This window comes from Trichoplusia ni, unplaced genomic scaffold, assembly GCF_003590095.1.
Source record: "Trichoplusia ni isolate ovarian cell line Hi5 unplaced genomic scaffold, tn1 tig00002967, whole genome shotgun sequence".
In the NCBI taxonomy this organism is placed as follows: Eukaryota; Metazoa; Arthropoda; class Insecta; order Lepidoptera; family Noctuidae; genus Trichoplusia; species Trichoplusia ni.
This window is the reverse complement of record NW_020800309.1, coordinates 455,818-477,408: the sequence shown is the minus strand read 5'-3', so window position 1 is coordinate 477,408 and position 21,591 is coordinate 455,818. Positions and strand designations below refer to the sequence as shown.

The window sequence follows — 21,591 nt, the reverse complement described above, 5'->3', positions numbered from 1 at the left end:
GAAGAAAATATTGATTTACTCAAACTTATCATTTAAGCACTATTTCGTTATAAAAACTTGTTTCTATCCCCGGGGTATTAGAAAAGTCACAAACTTTCCCCGCTTGAATCTGGGGAAATTGGCTGGGGGTAAGTTTAGGCAGGCGAGTGTGGCATACGAATCGAGTTGAAAATGTAATACTGGCTTGGAGAGCGGAGCCAAGTTCGTAATTAGTGGAATTATTTTTTGAAAAGAGTGCTACGTATGAAACGATTTTTTGTCAGTGCATATTTGGGCGATGGATATGTTTTTGAAATCATAATAAAAACTTGCTATTGAAATTAGAAAATGCTAGTAGAAAATTGAATTACATTGAAATACAACAGTCGTAAAGAAAATAGTTTACCGAATTGTAAACTACAAAAAATGCTATTTTCTCATAATAATTTACAAAATTTTCTAGTCGCCAAAAAGCGTTGTTGATTAACAGTCACCGGACTTGATTGCATTACAGCAAATACTCGAAAAAGGAAATGGGCAACGTCGGATAAATTGGGAAAATTGTGTGATTATTTTTGAAAAAGACTGAAAAACTGTTTAGATGACATAATTAAAAAAAAAGTTCTATAAGTAAACGAACATGGCAATAACATTGTTTGAATAAATTGAGACAATAATTTTATTTTACTCATCGTAAATTACATCTTAAATAATTTCCCCTATAAATAGTAAACTAGAGTTAGTTTACGATTTATAAGGCAACTTAGCGGTATTTCTTAGAAAAAGGCAAAAAAATAGTTGATAATATTTTTCATTTTATAAGTCAGCCGCGGGTTGTGGAACATTGTTAGGGAGCGACGACATTCGCATACTAAAACTTAGTTCATAGGACCTACACTTCAAGTTAGCCTGTTGTGGAAGCGAGACATCGCTCTACATCATGTAGTGCCATCCTGCTTCCATAACAGCTATAATCAAACTTTAAAATGTAGTGTTGGTGGTTATTCGATTCTCACCAAAGAAACTTTGCCTCGAATGCTCTGGGAAATGTTGGAAAAATACGTTTTGCGTCCTTTTTTGCACTTGTTTTTTTTTTGTATTGTTGACTTTCTGCATGAGGGTAGTTTGAAGTATCATCGTTTGGATGTTAGACTTGTCGTCTTTCCAACGATATTGTCCTTCAACGTTTCTCAGTGATGATGCAGAATTATTAAGAAACTACATATATACATACACAACTTTGAAAAACACTCATTAGCTCTTTGTGCCTTAGGCAGCACTTGAACATACGCGTGCAGCGACAATGGTGATATCATGAATATCACCTTTTACGTTGTATTCACTACCGAAGTCACTTACCATGAGAGAAAATAGGCAGATTTGATTGAAAACACTTACCGAGTACATTTTGTAAGTTATAGCTTTTTTATTACCTATTACAGTAGACCTTGACTTGTTTATGATACACCCATTGATTGTACGCATGAAAACTACAATGCGAATGTTAAGTTTGCCGCTGACTAAGGCCGAGCGATTCAATCATTCTCATTCACACCTAACCAACAATACACCATGCGTAGTCATCATGACATGTGCAGGTATATGCTGTATAGTTTTACATTCACACATAGTTTATAGGTATTCTGCTTTCAAGTTGTGGCTAGCATGCTTTGAAAGCAAAAAAACCGATCAAGTAGAAGTCTAACTCGTAACGCTGACTGTTCCGTGGCAAATAAATCTTAAGTTCCGAACACATATTTATCTGTCACCTAAAAAAAATATGTTAGTAATAATCTTACATTACAGTCAAGATCCACAGGCGATGGTGGATTCGGCAGAAACGGGAAGCGGGATTGTTCAAAAGGGTTATCGTGAGCCTGGCACACGACGGAAAAGGAAGGAACCAAGCTCAATCCAAAGCAAAAGGAGTAATTTGATTTGATTTCCCATCCGAAAAAAATGGTATGATGGTTAGTAACATACAGCCTGGTGGTTTCTCGCGGATAGACGGACAGACAGCGGTGCTTCAGAAATAGGATCCATTTATATCCTATGGGTGCGGAACTCAATTTTCTCCTCAAGCTAGCTCACAACTAAGACTACTTCCACCACTTGACTGTGCTTGCACACTTTATAAACATATATCCCTGACTCATTTTCCTCATCATTCTTTGAATAAATCACGTTCATACTAAAACTAATTAAAGCTAACTATTAAAGTGGCATGTGGGAGGAATAGTAAATAGCATTGACGGTTTCTTTCTTAAGCTTTTAATATGAAAGAAAGTCATTTGATAAATTACAGTGTTCGGGGCTACGGCCTTGGCTAATATGAAAAGCGTCGGCAGTAATTTGCTACGTAAATAAGTGGTTAAAGAAGGCAATCGTATCATAGCATCTAGAGTGTATAAATTGGGCTGTTTAAAGGCTTAGAACTGTATGGGTAGGAGAAAATATATGCTCTGTAGTTTACTTTTGTTTCCAATATTTTTTGCTATAAATTGTACATACATAGGTATAGTCTTATTTTCCTTTCCTATAACTTAGAGCGCCTGTCTAAATTTCTAATTTCCTTCCTGCTTTTGTAGGTTTGAGGCACGCGTATGTATCGGGATTGCCCGACTAATTTTGGGTCCAACCGGAGTTCCTAATCATGAGCTCAGGCTCACGATAACGCTGATACGGCGTTATCGTGAAAATAAATGCGCGTGAGAAAACCATTGCGTCATAAATATGAATGATCTTCACGAAAGTTAGTGTAAAAATAAAAGGGCGTTGTCTATAAAAATAGTCGACTTCAAAAGCTACCAGCTATAGATGAGCAATGGTCTTCAGTCCGTCGGCAAAAGAAAATACTGCTTGCCTACAAACATTTTCAAGTTTTATGTCAGTAATTTTCAGGGTATTGACATATAGTTTTATATCTGTCTGTCTGTCTAGACGTCCTCTGCTGATTTTTATGATTATGTCCCACAGTTACAGAGGCACTCAACATTTTGTTTATGATTGAACTGAATAGCATTTTAATGGGTAGCCGTAAAGTATATTTTTGGATGAACGTTAATGGTGGACGATTTAACTAGATTTTAAGGATCGTGAATTTCAAATGCTTTTTTATTGGTATTTTTTTGGGTTCCATACGCAAATCGTAAAAACGGAACCTATTACTGGTAACGCTGTCTGTTAGACCATCTGACACCAGGCTGGATCCCATGAACCTTGATAGCTGGACAGTTGAACATTCTAGAGAAGTTATTTAACCACTTACGCCAGTTTACGCCTAACCGCCTGCGTGACATATTGGAGGTTCGATTGACTCGTAAGACAAGCGGGATTAAGTCTGGGAGTCTTTATGCATGTGACCAAAATGTTTGTATAGCCCCGCACAAGGAACAATTTTTGTTACTGCGAGAGCCGTTGAAAAATTATTGTTGACACAATAGCAACAAAATGACAAATATCAAATTTGAGGCCATTTTAATAGAGTCCAGATTTTATTACAAATCTGTTTTCTTTACTACTTTCTTACGGAACCCACAGATCCGCGGATCAGACTTGCATCTGGCCGGTTTTTATGAAATGTCGTGATATTTTCGTAAGGTTTTTCAGGTACTTATTTGTGTACGTTAACTATTTCATGAGAACAAAATATAACCCTCTAAAAATATTGTAGCTCAAAATTTATTACCTATATTTGAGTAGTTAAATGGAAATCAATGAAGAAAACCCGTAGTTGTAAAAGATTTTAAAATAAATAATACTTATCTTCTGGATTCAAGAACAGAATTTTATTAGAAATAATAATGAAAAATTGGTTACAATATGCATTATAAATCTAAAAATAGTAAATACTGAGGTTTTGACTAACAAAATCTAATTAGTCCATCAGTTTGCTTCAAAAAAACATATCTCGATTAAATCTAGAATAAAATTCTTCTTCTGAATAAAAATAGAAAAAACGCATCTAAGCAACACATTTAGCGTGGCTATTTACGTCATTAGTCAGTAAACTGTGTACTGATAAGTGACGTCACTTTATGTTCAATTTTTGATTTAGCGCTGAAACGAAAAGTATGAACCTCATATTTTTTGGAAGTCTAGCTGACGCGTGACGGTCTAATTAGATTTATTTAGTCATTATCCAAATAAAACTTCTTAATATTGCACTCGTATATTTTGACATTATTTTTTATGTACCCAATATGCATCGCCCATATCTGAAAAAAAAAACATTTGTAAATAATAAGTATTCAGAAGCTTTTTTTTCTGTCAGCAAATATTTTTTTAGTTTTAAATACCGAGCCGGTAAAATTCAGAAACCTTACAGAACTACCACTGTCTATTCACGCACCTAAGACGAGGACAGTTGAAATTTTCAAACTTCTGAGTTTGATTAGTTGATTTCAGTAAGTAAATAATTCAGTTTTTTTTTATGCTGGTCCTACGCGGGGATCAAACCCGCGACACGACACATGCGCAGTGGTTTTGGCTGGGCAACCGCTACTATCTGTGCATTCAAATTACTTGGATATTTGCGACTCAACCTATTTGTTCAAACTCTCAATAATTAAATAAATAATGTATCATAAATAGTATGTTCTTTTTCTTTACCTGATCATTTCATATCTTTCTTCCTTTTTCCTCTTATTATTGATACATCTGAAGCGACATTCGTTGGTGTAAGTTTTGTTGTCACTAGCACATACAGGAAAATACACGCGTTCGCAGGAGTCACACCCTTGGTCCTTTAAAACTGGGAGATTGTCATATGTTTTATTCAGACCGGTCGTGTAGTTTAGCGCTACTGAAAGGATTATGGCCACTGAAACATAATAAACATTAGTGGAATAAAAGTAAAATAGATAAATTTCAAAATCATGCAAATTTCGATATTTTATCAGCCAATAGCTGTTGACCCCGACTTCGTCCGCGTGGTTGGAAGATATAAGTTAGGAATTTTTGAACGGAAGCCCTCGAAGATGAATATTTTTCCCCGTTTTTGCCACATTTTCCATTGCATCATCGCTCCTCTTAGTTGCAGCATGATGTTATATAGTCTAAAACCTTCCTCGATGAATGGTCTATTGAACACAAAAATATTTTTTCAATTTGAACCAGTAGTTCCTGAGATTAGCGCGTTCAAACAAACAAACAAACTCTTCAGCTTTATATATTAGTATATAGATTAGTCAAAAATGCGGCAAAAACATCCAAAATTGCTCCAAAACCTCACACTTCTCAACTAATTACCTTACAATTACGGCACAAAAAAAAAACTCTTATTATTACTTACAAATTACGAACATTCTCGCCGAAAATTGCGAAACGAAAACAAAAAATGTAAAAGTACGTATAATTTTACTACAGTAGCTAATTGAGTTTCATGGACAATTAAAAAAACATTTATTACCGGTATAACTTTTTTGGATCGTTTAATTTGGTGAACGTGACGTTTAACTGCATGGCTTTTATATTTGTTTTGTTGTTTTTTAAACACGTGATAAGGGTTTTATATATTTTTGTTTATTCTATTTAATTACGTTTAGGAATTCGCACATGCTTGCATGGTTGATGTAAGGAGTTCTAAGTAGTGTCAATTTGATTTACTTTTTTTCCACTGACGTCAAATGGCAGGCGGTTGTCAATTGGCGCGGGTCTGCGGGCAGTGAGTGATGGGTAGCCCATCACCCGATCAGGACTAGATCCTCGCCGGACGGCGCGTTCGAGTTCCACGCGCACTTCAATGGTATGATAGCAAGTTCTGTGGAGCTCACTGGGGCTGACGCCTGCCGGTGCACCGGGATTGTCCGAAAGGGTTACCGTCGCCCCAGTACACGAAGGGGAAAGGACATGGGTGGGTTTTAGTCAGTAGGAGTCTGACACTCCCTTCCGTTGAACCCGAAGCGGAAGGAGTAATTCGATGATTTCCCATCCGAAAAAAAGAGGTTGTCAATTCATCTGTATTTTTTTGTATCCAAATGGTTCAGTACAATACCCTACACAACGTACTAGTATTCTTCTACTTGAATCTTAAAAGGCAAAATCATCATTCTAACCTTTTCCCAGGTATGTTGGGGTTGGCTTCCAGTCTAACCAGAATTAGACATGTACCAGTGTTTTACTAGGAGCAACTGCCTATCTTTCCTCACAACTGACACGATACCCATTAGTTAAACAGGTTTTTAGATTTTCTAGCTTCTGAATATCTGTAACGGCTGTCAAAGATGTATGAATAACAGTCGGGACCCACAATTTAACGTGCTTTCCAAAATATGGAAGTACTCGTAATGACAAAAATAGTCACCCATCTACGAACCAACCGCGTCAAGCGTAGCTTCGATTAACTTTGGTAGTTCTAGCTTTGCCACTAGCTCCAAAATATTACAGGTTAAACATTCTAGTATCCTATTCTTGAATTTCAAAAGCAAATGTTACATAGTATAGATTTTGTATTTCGTGATCAAATTCCGTTCGCTGATGCTATGTGAGTCTCCAAACGTTACGTAATTGTATTGCTCTATTACTGGACGTGGTTTAATGGGAACCTGGTACCACCAGCGGCAGACGATGTTCTTCTTTCACGGTACAAGTTATAAACGATGGTCTTTAAAGTAATCGACTTAAGGCTTATTTTCGATTACAATTATTAAGTAACTTACATGAGATTTTGACGTGTGGCGCTGTGAATTGTTTTTGCCCTGCATTATGACTTAAGTTTTTTCTAAAACAGCTCGGGCGGTCCTGGTAAATAAACGTGAGTATAATTAACCAGAAAAACAGGAGTTTTAATTATTAGGTACCTACATGTTTTGGATGTGGCCACATATATGCATGCATGCAGTTTTTAAGAGAAAATTTTGAACCTATTTCCAATTAAATTTGTAAAAACAAAATCTTTTTCCGGTTTATTGGTAGTTTTTTTTAGTTAAGGCAAATTCTTATTATTTGTTAAAGTATAAGTTAAAAATGTTCAGTTAAAATGTTATGTTTTCCTGTAAATTGCACCATACAAAAGGGTCTTCGCGTGCGATACACGATTGCATATCAGCGAAGGTATAATATATTACGAGGCGCGGAAGTATGTAATGAAATTATATGGTACGAAATAACTCTACAGTGTAACTTAATGTCGATAGCCTATTTTATTTCGATCAAGGCAAGGCACTTCAAGTTTTATTAGTTTAGTGTAATAAGGACAAGTTTTTTGTAGGTTATGGGAGTTGATTGTCAATTTATGACCGTTAAAATGAGGCTGTGATAGCTCAGTAGTAAAGCGCATGACTAACGAGCCAATGGCCCGAGTTCGATACTAAATAAAATAAATGTAACGGCTTCCGTGTTTCGGAAAGGTAGGTACGAACAAACAAGAAGGTACGTACAAATGTAGGTCCTGCGCCTGATCTCTAGTTGTGTTGGATTACCGTCTCTCGGGCCATGAGACTAAGAGAACAGATGGTACACCTATGTTACGCTCACGCCTGTACACCATAATATGATTTGCTCAGATGGTTGGTATACTACTACACTCATCGCCGAAATCGAAACCTTTCAGGCTGTTACTCAGTTGTTTTTTTTATTGCAGTTTAATTAAATATTAGTGGAATTTCTCGAAGTACTTATTTCGTATAACACATTTTTCCAAAATTATGAGAAACACACAGAACTGTCATCGAAATTTTCGTCCAAATCTTGAACAATAAAACATGACGTAAAAGATTTTAATTTCATACTCAGACGGTATCTGTACTTTGATTAAAACCTTTAACGAGAAGTCCTATTTAAAACGATTATGTAAGCTCAACTTTTGAAGCATACGAGAGTAATAAAAAGTTTATAGAGATGTTATTGTTACAAAGTTACCGGCTTAAAGACTAGGCCAGGAGTTGGAGACATATTTATTTCATTATGTTTTGTAAACGTGATTTCGTTTGATGCATCTGTCACATCAAAGAGAGGTTGAAAAAGGGTAGATGGCATTGCTCTGCAAAAGAGTAAAAAGCATTTACATTATCGGGGTTTTTATAGGTGTATATGTGTATATGCTTTTTTGTTCATATTTCGTTCATAGAAGGCATGTAAAAATACTTTGCAAAATATGATAATACATAATCCTTTTCTTTGTAACATTATATTATTATTAATAGCCTTTCTCCTTATACAAAAAATATCTCCGCTAAAAGCACCAACAGCAGAATATACATTTCAAAAGATCTTTGACAAAAACTTAACACGAGCTCTCGGCCCATTCCTACACGACGCATGTCTCAAAATTGCTGAAGTTTCAGTATTACGTACAAGATACGTTAAAGCCTCTGTTTAATGTGCCTGGCTATGTCCCGAACAGCGCAGGCTGGTTAAGAAATGTTTTATGTAAGTACCCAGTAATAATCTATTTCTTTCCGTATGGACGGACACTCAACTGACTAACGTTTGGATCTTGATACTGCTTTGAGGTTTTTTTCTGTAATTTATATTATCGATCGAAGGATTGCCTTAGATTAGAGTACGTTATCATATTTTTACGAGTAGGATAGGATGAAAGATTAAGTTGTCAATTGCTAAAAAGATTATGACTCTATAATTCTTTGTACTGCAACAAATGAAAAAAACATACTTATTAATTTATTACTTGAGTCTCAGGGATTTCATGAACACTCAAATCACATGCACAAAAACACCTAGGTTACGTTACAAGTATTCGTAGCACATAAACGCTTGTCCTACGCGGGGATCAAACGATTGCAGAACGGACCAGTCAGCTATCCACAGGTTCAAATTCAACATTATCCATAAGCTATCTACTAAAACTATCACCGTTGCTAAAAGAGGTGATAAACTTTATTTATACTGTACCTTTTGAGGGATATACGGACTCATAAGTGTCATGAGCCCCGATTAACTCTGAAGGTTAGGCGTTACAATTCAAATGCCGTCAAAACCCGGCCTCTTCATACTCCGATGTAATTGTACGCAATTACACTACAGATGCATCTGTAGTGGATGCCATTGTTCGTTCGGCAATAACGGAGCGCGATATATCTCTTGCACCTCGCCTCATTCCATGTCACTACTGTTGAGTGTTCAAGCATTCGATATTGGTGTTGTGGACCTGATTTGATTGGAGTATTTTGTATCTACGTGAAATGGGTTTTTTTGTACACGGTTGAAAAAGGTTATATTTATTTTACTGATTAAAAATTTGGACAAGTCATTCTGAATTTTTGACTCAATTAATTAGTACCTTTATTTAGATTTTTTGCAAACCTCCGCGTGGCCACGGGTGCCACGCGGAGGTTTGCAAAAAATCAATGATTGTTAAATTTAATATGGGTCATCTATAAATACTTAGTGTCGTAATTTCATTACTTTGACAAGAAATACATGATGAAACATGAGTGAAATCACATACTAATGTAGACACTAAAATAAAATTTACAGCTTAATTAAAAACTTAACAACAAAAATTCTTAAAACATTAATACCGGAAAACAGCCTAAACTGGTACAAAAAATACTAAAATTAAACATGAAAATTCTTTCGTACAAGCATTTTCCGAGCATTGAATGCAGCATTAAAAACGCGAGTGCGTCCCAATGCGGTTACTCCGTGCAATATTTCCACAGATTCTCACAGATTGCATTTCATGACATTTCATATATCATTTTGGTCTGAGTGACGTTGCCGAGAATTTTGTAATTTGTTATTTAAGAACGAATTGTAAGGAGGATTTCGTTGTGCCGTTGTATCATATTTTTATGAGTGAAGATGTTACGTTTTCTATTTTTTTGTAAACCCTGGCGCAAAACGAGATCTGTTATAAGTTTAACGTGTTAGTCTGTCTGTATGTCTCTGGCTCTCGAACGGATGGAGCCTTTTCAATTCGTCTTTTCAACACGTTTGATATGAGACAAATGGAAAAGGGCTGTCTTTTCGATTTCCTTTGGTGGTAAACGATATAACACTTAGGTTACTGTAATTTTTTTTAGCCCAATAATTGTTACTTGACTTCAACGAGCCCATTTAGACAATTTAAGTGTTATTTGTTGAGGAAGGTAATAATACTTAATAAATATTCGCTGATTACTTACACGTGACCTGAAGTTGGAGATCTCATTTCATCTTTTTGATACTGTCTACGTTATATGAAGCAAGAGATGAAATTTCTGAATATTTTGTCGAAATCATCAAAAGGTGTGACAGGACATTTAATATTTAAGTTACTTGTTTCAATAGAAGAGTGGACTCACAAGTTAAATGAAAGAAAAAGTATAGTTTTATTTTATGACTAGCTGTTGCCCGCGACTTCGTCTGCGTGATTTTCAAGATGTGAAAAACTATGAAGTTTAATAATAACGATCATCGCAAAAATGTAATACAATATTGAAAATGAAACACTTTTTTTACATTTTAAGCTTGCTTTTTTTTCTAAATTATAATGAATCTTGAGCGGCCCAAAGACTATCAAATGTTTGAATCAAACACATTTCATCGTTTACGATACTATCCTGGTGTCAAATATTTCACAGCTGTTTTAATGACTTTTTCTTATTTAATCCCAAAAAGAGGGGCTTATAACTTTGACATATCTGCCTGCCCGTCTGTCTGTGACATCATAGCTTCCGAACGAATTGTACAATTTTTTAATTTAAACGTGTATTATGTGCGAGTGTTCGTTAAGACATGTTTGATTAATCGAGCCGTTTAAAAATGGGGGGGGGGTGCAAGTATAAAAAATAACAGTAGGTATAACTCAAGCTTAGCACTTCTGCTAAAAATGTTTTACTTTCGAGGGTTTCCATTTTCTAATTGGGTGGGTTATGATTTTCGAGCACGTCTGTTCTTTGGCCGGCCTACACCTGAAATTGTTAGACGGATTATGAGGTATCATAAAATTATTATTGTACTGTAACCAAAGAGGTAAACCAGAACCATATTATTGAGGCCCCGGTGTCCGTTCCTCTGTCTGTCACCTGGCTGTTTCTCAGGAACAGTGATAGCCAGACAGTTGTTATTTTCACACACGATGTTGTCTGACGATATAAATAAGATGTCAAACTATTTTTGTGGACGGAGCTGGTGAAGTGAGAGTCGGGCTCGGTAACTGTGGATGTTACATAGTGTCATAAGATATAAGATTTTGCAAAATTGCGCCCAGATAAACGGTTTCCTGAAACACGTTATGTTTGATTGTCCTCTTAATATTAAAACTGATCTTTCTCGCAAACATTTGGAACATTTCCAAAATAAAAAAGTTGGTAAACGTGTTATCTTGGCCCCCTGGTGTTTTGATCATGATTTGCCTTTAAATTGCTGATAAATAAATAGCGTGATAATAAAAAAACTATCAGACACCCCTTTTTTTAAATTGACAATGACAAAAATCTAAAGTATAGGATATGTGTAATTTGTGATGTTACGACAAAGCAAAATATGAACATAAAAGTGACTTCATGTGCATGAGTTCTATTTACTGTACCAATTTACAAAAAGAAATTACGTATTTTATTCGTTAACCTACCTGACGATCATTGAAGTAAAATACCGTCATCCGTACTGCATAAATGGAACTTAAATTAAGTCTACATGAGGTTGGTTATGAGGTTATGCTGTCGATACCGACAGCCAAAATGAATCTTCCAGTCATTGTATGACGGATGTAGCTACACGCTATTATCAGCCTTATTGGAGAAATTTCCAAAAATATGTTTCTAATCCTCGTCGGCTTAGCTTTGGGATCTCAGATACTCATTCAGTCTCGTTCCTTCGCCTGTTTTTACCAGGCTACGAAAGAAGAAAATTTTAAATAAGTAGAGATTACAATAAATTGTTAAAGGAATCTTTGGAAAGGCCACGTGTGCGTTCTCTGTAATGGCGGATGTAGACCAATCAAATCGTTAAAATATTGAAAAATCCCAGGTATCAGTAGACATTGTTCTATCAATAGATACGTAATGTCAAAAACCTTCTAGCGTACGCTCTTATTCATTGATAGCTTTGGTCTCATAGATCTTTCACATTGCATACCTATTATAAAGTTTTTATGCAAGTTTTCTGGGCTTTTCTATCCGAAATACTTTTGGCCTATGTAATGTTGCAAATTTAAGAAAACATTATTTCATTGTTTGAAAGGCTTTTTTTTGTTTGAAAGTTTATATTTTTGTTGCTAGTTGTTACATATGAACCAAGGTAATATAATTAACTGTGTCGTTCAGTAATTTATTGTTATGCATAATTATAGATGAGATCAATGTGAACTACACGCACTACTACTTTATCTTGAAGTAGCATTGCCAACATTACCGAGCTAAAAACATAGGTATATACACCTATCGTAAATAAACACAAAATCATATTACGGCATTCCACATTTGAACTTGAGTAATTTTAGTACTCCAATAAAAATAAAAATAATTTCCTTTGTTTCAAGAATGTACCGATTACGACGTAACATTTGCATCAAAATAATAATAATAAAAGTATTAATAGTTTATGTTTCTCTTATTTTAATCATTGTCGCGCTAGGTCTACATTAGACTTGAAACAGAATAAAATGACTGATTTTGTGAAATTGATTTACTTTCGAAAAAATATATTATTGCTCTGCCAAAAGTCTTAAGATAAATAGCGTGATGTTTTTTGAGTAAATTGATGACCGTGCTGTCTACTACTCAATGGGGTGAAAATACACTTCATAATTGTACTACACGATGTTACGGGTGAGTCCAAAAATTTAAAACTTTACTGCTCATGCCCCCTACATAGTAGCATTATGGTTTTTGTATGTTTGTTGTATCATGTGTACGATAAGGTTCATGCAAAATTTGAACGAAATATATTCAGTAGTTTATGAGATAATTTGATATTTGTGTACAGATATAAAAGGCTCCTGCTCACCCCCTGTAACGAAATGCGAGATAATAAGTAAAAAGTATGTTGACCTGACCTCTTGTTGATATTCTCTGAAAATTTGAATCAAATCTATCCAGAACTTTCCGAGATCTTTCCGGACATACATACAGACAAACAGACAAACAGACAAAAATTCTAAAAGTCATATTTTCGGCATCGGAATCGTTCGTAGACCACCCTGCAATTATTCTTTTTTAAAAATATTCAATGTACAGTTTTCACTTTTCTACAATTTTATTATATGTATATAGATTGTGGGTAAAATGGACTGACCTGTTGGTAGTAAGTGGCACTGGCTTCCGTACTATACCGTAGGTCATGGTTTCGAGTCATGCCCACGACAAATGTTTGATGATGATAAGTATCGAGGGATCGTTATGAGATCTACTGAGATTAGAATCATATTTATCATTGCTAAAACATTACTGAAATGCAGACAAAATTTTCAAGAAGCTTCTGAAATTTATCGAACCAACCTATGACCATTTTATTCCAAACTCGCTGTTACCTACAAAAACAATACCCTCCCTAAACGAAATCGGAGAAATGCATTAGGTGGCAAGTCATACCGAAATTTATGGAAACTAAAGCAGCCGTTGCGCTGATTGGGCGAGAAGAATTAACAAACACACTTTCATAAAAGAGATTCTACCAAAACAGTAATCATGTCACTAGTACGTAACATTAAAATTCTCCTTCATTTACCTAAAAACAGAGGCTCACACGAAAACATCACATTGCATATGCATAGAGTTCTATACGAGTGTGCAAACATCGAACTTTATGAAACACATCGTCGCGACGTTACTCGAATCGACACCTATGTAGATTACATTTGGAAATCATAGGGAATATTAATGTGGTGATGTGTCAAGGGATTTTTGGTATCTGGATGTGCTTTTTGTCGATGTTAAATAATATAAGAGACAATCCTCTCATCGGTGATAATACTGTTTGTTTTTTGTTTAAAGACTGATGAGTTGAAACGATTTTTCTCGTCTATTTTTCATAAATAATAATGTGTTTGTTCTTCTTAAATATAATTAAGGCAGTGAAAAATTCGAACCTAAGACTGGACTCGAATTTGCGACTCCTCGCTAGACGCGACAGTCGCTTTACCCACTTAATTACCGAGAACACTGATGAAGAATTTGAATTTCAAGTTTAGTAACAACGCCCAAAAAGGGTATTTTCATTAGAAAATAATTAAATACATACATACTTAATTCACCCACGGGCCTGTTATGTAACTTACAAAAATAAAACATATTTTATTTTTTTACTAGCTGTTGCCCGCGACTTTGTCTGCGTGATTCTCAAGATGTGAAAAACTATGAAGTTTAATAATAAAGATCATAGCGAAAATGTAATGCAATATTGAAAATAAAACACTTTTTTATATTTTAAGCTTGTTTTTTTATTTCTAAATTATAATGAATCTTGAGCGGCCCAAAAACATTCAAATGTTTGAATCAAACACATTTCATCGTTTACGACACTATCCTGGTGTCAAATATTTCACAGCTGTTTTAATGACTTTGTCTTATTTAATCCCAAAAAGAGGGGTTTATAACTTTGACATATCTGCCTGCCTGTCTGTCTGTGACATCATAGTTTCCGAACGAATTGAACTACTTTAATTTAAACGTGAATTATGTGCGAGTGTTCGTTTAGACATGTTTGACAAATCGAGCAGTTTAAAAATGGGGGAGGTGCAAGTAGGAAAAAATAACAGAAGGTATAACTCAATCTCAGCACTTCTGCTAAAAATGTTTTACTTTCGAAATTTTCCATTTACTAATTGGGTGGGTTATGATTTTTGAGCACGTCTGTTCTTGGGCCGGCCTACACCTGAAATTGCTAGACGGATTATGACAGTGATTATGAGGTATCATAAAATTATTATTGTACTGTAACCAAAGAGGTAAACCAGAACCATATTACTGGTGGTGTCCGTTTGTCTGTCTGTCACCTGGCTGTTTCTCAGGAACAGTGATAGCCAGACAGTTGTTTTTTTCACACACGATGTTTTCTGACGATATAAAGAAGATGTCAAATTATTTTTGTGGATGGAGCTGGTGAAGTGAGAGTCGGGCTCGGTAACTGTGGATTTTACATAGTGTCACAAGATATAAGATTTTACAAAATTGCACCCAGATAAACGGTTTCCTGAAACACGTTATGTTTGATTGTCCTCTTAATATTAAAACTGATCTTCCTCACAAACATTTGGAATATTTCCTAAATAAAAAAGTTGGTAAACGTGTTATCTTGGCCCCCTGGTGTTTTGATCATGATTTGCCTTTAAATTGCTGATAAATAAATAGCGTGATAATAAAAAAAAATCAGTCACCCCTTTTTTTAAATTGACAATGACAAAAATCTAAAGTATAGGATATGTGTAATTTGTGATGTTACGACAAAGAAAAATATAAACATAAAAGTGACTTCATGTGCATGAGTTCTATTTAATGTACCAATATACAAAGAAAAATTACGTATTTTATTCGTTAACATACCTGAGGATCATTGAAGTAAAATACCTACCGTCATCCCTACTGCATAAATGGAACTTAAATAAAAACTACATGAGGTTGGTTATGAGGTTATGTTGTCGATACCGACAGCCAAAATGAATTTTCCAGGCATTGTATGACGGATGTAAGTGCTGATAGCCAAACGCTATTATCAGCCTTATTGGGGAAATTTCCAAAAATATGTTCCTAATCCTCGTCGGCTTAGGGATCTCAGAGACTTATTCAGTCTCGTTCCTTCCCCTGTTTTTACCAGGCTACGAAAGAAGAAAATTTTAACTAAGTAGAGAATACAATAAATTGTTAAAGGAATTTATGGAAGGACCACGTGTGCGGTCTCTATAATAGCGGATGTAGACCAATCAAATCGTTAAAGTATTGAAAAATCCCAGGTATCAGTAGACATTATTCTAGCAATAAATAAATAATGTCTATTCATTGATAGCTTTGGTCTTATAGATCTTTCACATTGCATACGTATTATGCAAGTTTTCTGGGCTTTTTTATCCGAAATACTTTTGGCCTATGTAATGTTGCAAATTTAAGAAAAAAAATGTTGCTATTTGTTACAGATGAACCAAGGTAATAATTAACTGTGTCGTTCAGTAATTTATTGTTATGCATAATTATAGATGAGATCAATGTGAACTACATGCAACTTTGGGTTGAGTGTCCCTACGAATGTTTTGATCTTGAAGTAGCATCGCCAACATTACCGAGCTCAAAACATAGGTATATACTCCTATCGTAAATAAATACAAAATCATATTACGGCATTCCACATTTGAACTTGAGTAATTTTAGTACATCAATAAAAATAAAAAGAATTTAAGTTCCTTTCTTTCAAGAATGTACTGATTACGGTAACAATTGCATAAAAAAAAAACGTATTAGTTTATGTTTCTTTTATTTTACTTGTGAAATAGTCGCAGTAGGCCTATATCAATCTTGAAAGAGAATAAAATGACTAATTTTGTGAAAATGATTTATTTTCGAAAAATCCTATTACTGCTCTGCCAAAAGTCTTAAGATAAATAGCGTGATGTTTTTGTGTGTAAATTGATGACCATGCTGCCTACTACTCAATGGGGTGAAAATACACCTCATAATTGTATTACATGATGTTACGGGTGAGTCCAAAAACTTAAAACTTTACTGCTCATGCCCCCTGCATAGTAGCGTTATGGTTTTTGTATATTTGTTGTATTATGTGTACGATAAGGTTCACGCAAAATTTGAACGAAATATATTCAGTAGTTTATGAGATAATTTGATGTTTGTTTATAGCTATAAAAGGCTCCTGCTCACCTCCTGTAACGAAAAGGGAGATAATAAGTAAAAAGTATGTTGACCGGACTTCTTGTTAATATTCTCTGAAAATTTGAATCAAATCTATCCAGTACTTTCCGAGATCTTTCCGGACATACATACAGACAAACAGACAAACAGACAAAAATTCTAAAAATCATATTTTCGGCATCGGAATCGTTCGTAGACCACCCTGCAATTATTCTTTTTTAAAAATATTCAATGTACAGTTTTCACTTTTCTACAATTTTATTATATGTATATAGATACAGCGACTGCTTTAGTTTCGTTCGTTACCAAAACCGTAGTTATTCTTCAAGAACACACATCTCATAAGTTGTGACACACATTTCGTTGGACCTAAGTCTTGAAATTCCTCTTTAAAACGATCAGTTGCTTAGATAGCCTCGTGGTTTGCCGGCAGCTGCATTGCAGTGGCTAACGTGTACATTTTAAATAATTGATGCGAGTTAGAAAGTGTCCGCTTGGGTAAAGTTACGAGGAAACAACCGGCATCTTCATTGTTAATGTAACTAACGCATATGTTGCAGTCACTATACAAATTCCGACTCCAAAAGAATTGTCTAGTTACATAAGCTGGTTGAGAATTCATAAACAGGTAAAAATTGACTTCTTTACAGAAATTGCTCAAGCATTAGAAAATTAAATTTGGTTATGAGGATTCGTTTGCTTTGGTCATGTTATATCTTTGTTTTAAGCGAATCCATCAGCTTAGTGGATGTATATTTATGTTATGTGTCTAATCTAGGTTAATATGAAATGATATTTTTTAGCGTTATTTTTGTATTGATGTTAAAACGCCATACAAGATCAGTATTAAATCAGATTACAATGTCAAACGTGCCAACATCCCATGCTAATATTGAATGCATGACTTTTTGCGTAGACAGCACATCAATCATTTAGCTAAAACATAAAAAAAACAATTGCAATTCAATATACACACGTCAACACCATTTTGTGTTTCCGTCGTATCCGTTTGTCCGTCCGACATATCCGATAAATCTCGTCGTTTCACGGACACCCTGAATTCAACCTTCGTTAGCAACATATACATTTTTTTACATAAAATGCACGGACGCGGCTTGATAAATGTACACTCTCGCAATCCCGGTCAGCGGAGATTTTTTTTCTGATGCCTGTCCCGTTGGAAATATAATGGCGGGATATAATAGCGACAGTACTTTCTACTTGTTATTTATTGTTGTTCCTTCTCAAGTTTATAGTAGAAATTATTATGATTTAATACTGCAAGCTTAAATAGGGCGAGTTGCACGGACTAAAGTTAATGCTTGGTCGTTTGTTTAATCTGAGTTTGTGTTTAGGATTTCTTTCGGGCTTTAGCGCTTTGGAGAATTTAATAATACTAAAAAGCTTATAGATGTTATTTCGTTAACTGGATTTTCCTTTTCACAGTTACCTTAAAAATGTTAGTATTGCGCCAATTTCTAGAATCAGTCAAGTTGTCCAGTAGGCTGTTTACCTAATTTTAATTTGGTAATTTATGAAAGAAAAGCTACCTTCAGGCACAACCTTTACAAATATGAGTTTGGTTTTTGTTTTCAATTTTCACATGGCATGTTTACAAGATATGTATTTAAAAAAACATTTACATGTAGCAACACGAGCGTTTGCCACGAGTTCCGTTTCACACTGCGCTCAGAATAAAACGTGGCGACTCAAGGTTGCCATTTGACACCTTTCTGTAAGACTCCGAACTTCCTGTTTTCAGTCTAAAGACCGTACACGTGTAGCTCCAATGAGACGCTCTCTATACAGAACAGTAAGAGTGAAAGAGTAGGATGTATTCAACCTTGGATCTGTTAATTAAAAGTTTATTTATGCGCTTCTACTTACTTAAATGGAAAGTGATATTTATTTGATTTTTTTATGTAGTTTTATAATTTAGAGAATGAATACTTTATTAAATTTTATTTACAGTTTGAGAATTTGTCGGTTAAGACGAAAACAACAATGCAATCCAACACAACCACTGGCCGTTCGGATAACTGAAAGGTGTAGGTCAAAGCCACGGTTCCGCTATTTATAATGACCGATGAATGAATTGAAATTTAATTAAAATGACACTATTCATATGATCAGAAGCATTTTATTATTGCTAATTCATTCGTACAAAATTTTACATTTGGCTTTGTCACAAGGATTGAGGAAGGGTCGCAGTATCTTTTTTGTAAAAAAATCTACTATCGGTATGGAAAGAATAGAATAGTAAGTGGTAAATGGTAAGATAGGTGAAATGAGACAAAAACTGTTTTATAGCTGTTGTCTTAAAACTACGTTCTATTTTATAAAAAAAGTTAATTTAAATTTCATATTCATCCATACCACAAGCTGTCACAAAACTTTAGTATAATTCATTTAAATTCACGAATATGTTTACATGTATTCGAGCTCGCAACTTTTACTAACTCACGTTACCATGGCAACCGCAAGCGTATTCACTAAAATGTTTATTTCTCTGTGTCGCATAATTTGTGTTGATTTGAATAACTTGATAATTAATTAAGGAATCGTTAGATGTTAGTTTAGTTAGTGTTCGCTCGTTAGTTTAATTTTGAGCTTTCAACAATATAATTTGATAGTTTAGTAGTTTTCGTGTATGGATGAGAATAAATACTGTTCTATGTTAAAATTTTGAATATGTTATGACTGCTATGTAAACTGGCCAGTTAATTAACCATCGATGATTTATTTATCACATGAATATTTTTAACCCCTAAATAGTTCTAGTGTAAATTGACTGCACGGATAGCCGAGTGCTTGAGGTTACCACGCCAAACACACTGTACACAACGTGTCTTGGGTACGATAACAGCGTAGGACACGCATTTTGTGTGATCCACGTATGCTTGTAATGAGTCTGAGTTGGTTTGTGCATGTGACTTGAATGTTTGTGAAACCTTAAACGCCTCAAAGATTAAATACCTACCTTAATGATTATGCCGTTTAAAGAATGGTATTTTGAATACCCGGCCGTAATGGGATTAAATTCCCCCACCGTTAAATACTTTTCAAAAATGACACTTTTTCTTACACCAACAGAAACAGTCGAAAAAAAGAGAAGATTTTTACTTTTTTTGCCAAAACTGTCAAGACTTGAAATAATAAGTACTTGAGTCGTCTACTTATATACGTACAGTACATTGTAGGGAAGGACAAATGTAATAACCCCATGACAGTGTGTCGTGGAAATGTTCCAACAAATGTTATTGTGGTTTTGATATTATTTTCATCTTTTATTTTGCGTTGAAACATGTTGAAATGTCATGAAAGCTGTTATGAATTAAAGTTATGTGGTACTATTTTAAACGTCTGTTATTTTACGTTGTGCTCATCATTTTAAGGCTCGAATATATGGTTATGAAAGATGCAATCAAGAGAAGAAAGTGGGGTTTTGCAATGTGGTAGGACATTAATGACTTAATTATTGTCATTGCTATTGATGGGTGAACTCAATGGTGTGCGGTACTAGGTGTGCGTGCGATTGACAGCTATCGTTTATTATTGAAGATTTAACTTGTGCTTCAGTAACATGAAATTAAATGCTGAATTATTACGAAACGTCTTTATTAAGGTTAACTACACATGACGCCGTGCAAAGATAACTAAAATTTTGGTTATAGCAATGCATTGCTATTAACCAAGATATATAGTCCACGTTCTATTCCTTTAATCTGAACTAAAATTAGATATAAAAAAAGTACTTCTTTAATTCAATGTAGAACAAAACTTTAAACGGCTTATAACTAAGAAGTAGCGAGGCGTGTTCATCATCTAGGAACTAGTTTTAAGCACCTTCTTTCGCAAACTACTTTTTTAGTTAACGCCTGAAGAGTAGTTAAATATTTAACGATCTTATGGTTTGGAATTTAAGACCGACTGCCAGTCCGCTTGCGATCACGACCAGTGTATCCTGATCGAAACATGAACCCAACATTAATTTCCTGTTGACATAATTTAAAATGGACATTTAACGCGTTAGTTTAAATCTTCAATCAAAATTTATGTGCTGAGCACTTGACGGTGTCGCGTTTTTAATCTATCTCTATCCTGTGCCATCTCTTGTATATTCTTGTACGTTGTCATTTCTGTTCTATTCACTTTTCGTTCCGTTAGCCTTTGCTCTTCTTTCTAAATAATATTACAAATAAAGTAGTATATTATGTTCCCTCGCCTCAGTAGTAAAATGCAGTACTTCTTCATTAGAAACTTGTTCAGTCTACGATATTTTTATCAATAAACTTCAAGCCTAACTGGTATTTTTTGGTTGGGGTTCATAATATATCTTTTTAAGTGCTACACTGCATTTACATGTTGAATATTTTTTTCTTACGCTCTTTATAATTTTATTTAATACTATTTTACAGTAAGTACACTAATAATATTTAATTAAAAATATCCTTTCCACATTCCTCCAAGTGATAATGCATAGAATACTGAAATTCTAGCGAATACCATAGTACAAAAGGATTTTTTATTCCCAGTCTTCTCGAAACAATCATTAAACACAACGCATTACTATCACACTACTGTCAATACAATAAAGGTCCAATTTTAACGTTAACAACTCATTGAAAACAGACCGGACAGTACAATACACAATGACTGTAATCAATTTATCCTCACAAATAAACATTTCTCTTTTCAAGTCCACAATTATAGTCCGATTAAAGGGGGAAGATCGTTTAATATCGAATGCTGTTAACATGGAATGAATTCAATTCATCAGTACGTTTGCCTTTGATAATTTGCATTGTGTGATTTGCCGCTGACGATGCGATTGTGGAAGGGAGATGGTGTGTTACGTTTGGGCGTAGCG

General features: G+C 34.7%; 1 protein-coding gene across 7 annotated transcripts in view; it reads right to left on the bottom strand.

The window, feature by feature from the left end:
- The window catches only part of LOC113507610, a 411,058-nt gene that overhangs the window by 107,106 nt on the left and 282,361 nt on the right, over positions 1–21,591 (bottom strand). For 2 of the 7 annotated variants that reach the window (XM_026890470.1, XM_026890471.1), the window contains exons 5-6: positions 4,591–4,801; positions 3,926–4,196 (exon numbers count right to left, since the gene is read on the bottom strand). The exons of 4 other annotated variants lie outside the window; for them this stretch is intronic. In XM_026890470.1, the coding sequence (XP_026746271.1) occupies positions 4,169–4,196; positions 4,591–4,801 (239 nt within the window). In that variant the 3' untranslated portion in view covers positions 3,926–4,168. Of the gene's footprint in view, positions 1–3,925; positions 4,197–4,590; positions 4,802–6,685; positions 6,721–21,591 lie in introns of those variants that run through there. One more of the 7 variants, XM_026890479.1, reaches the window with a different exon arrangement.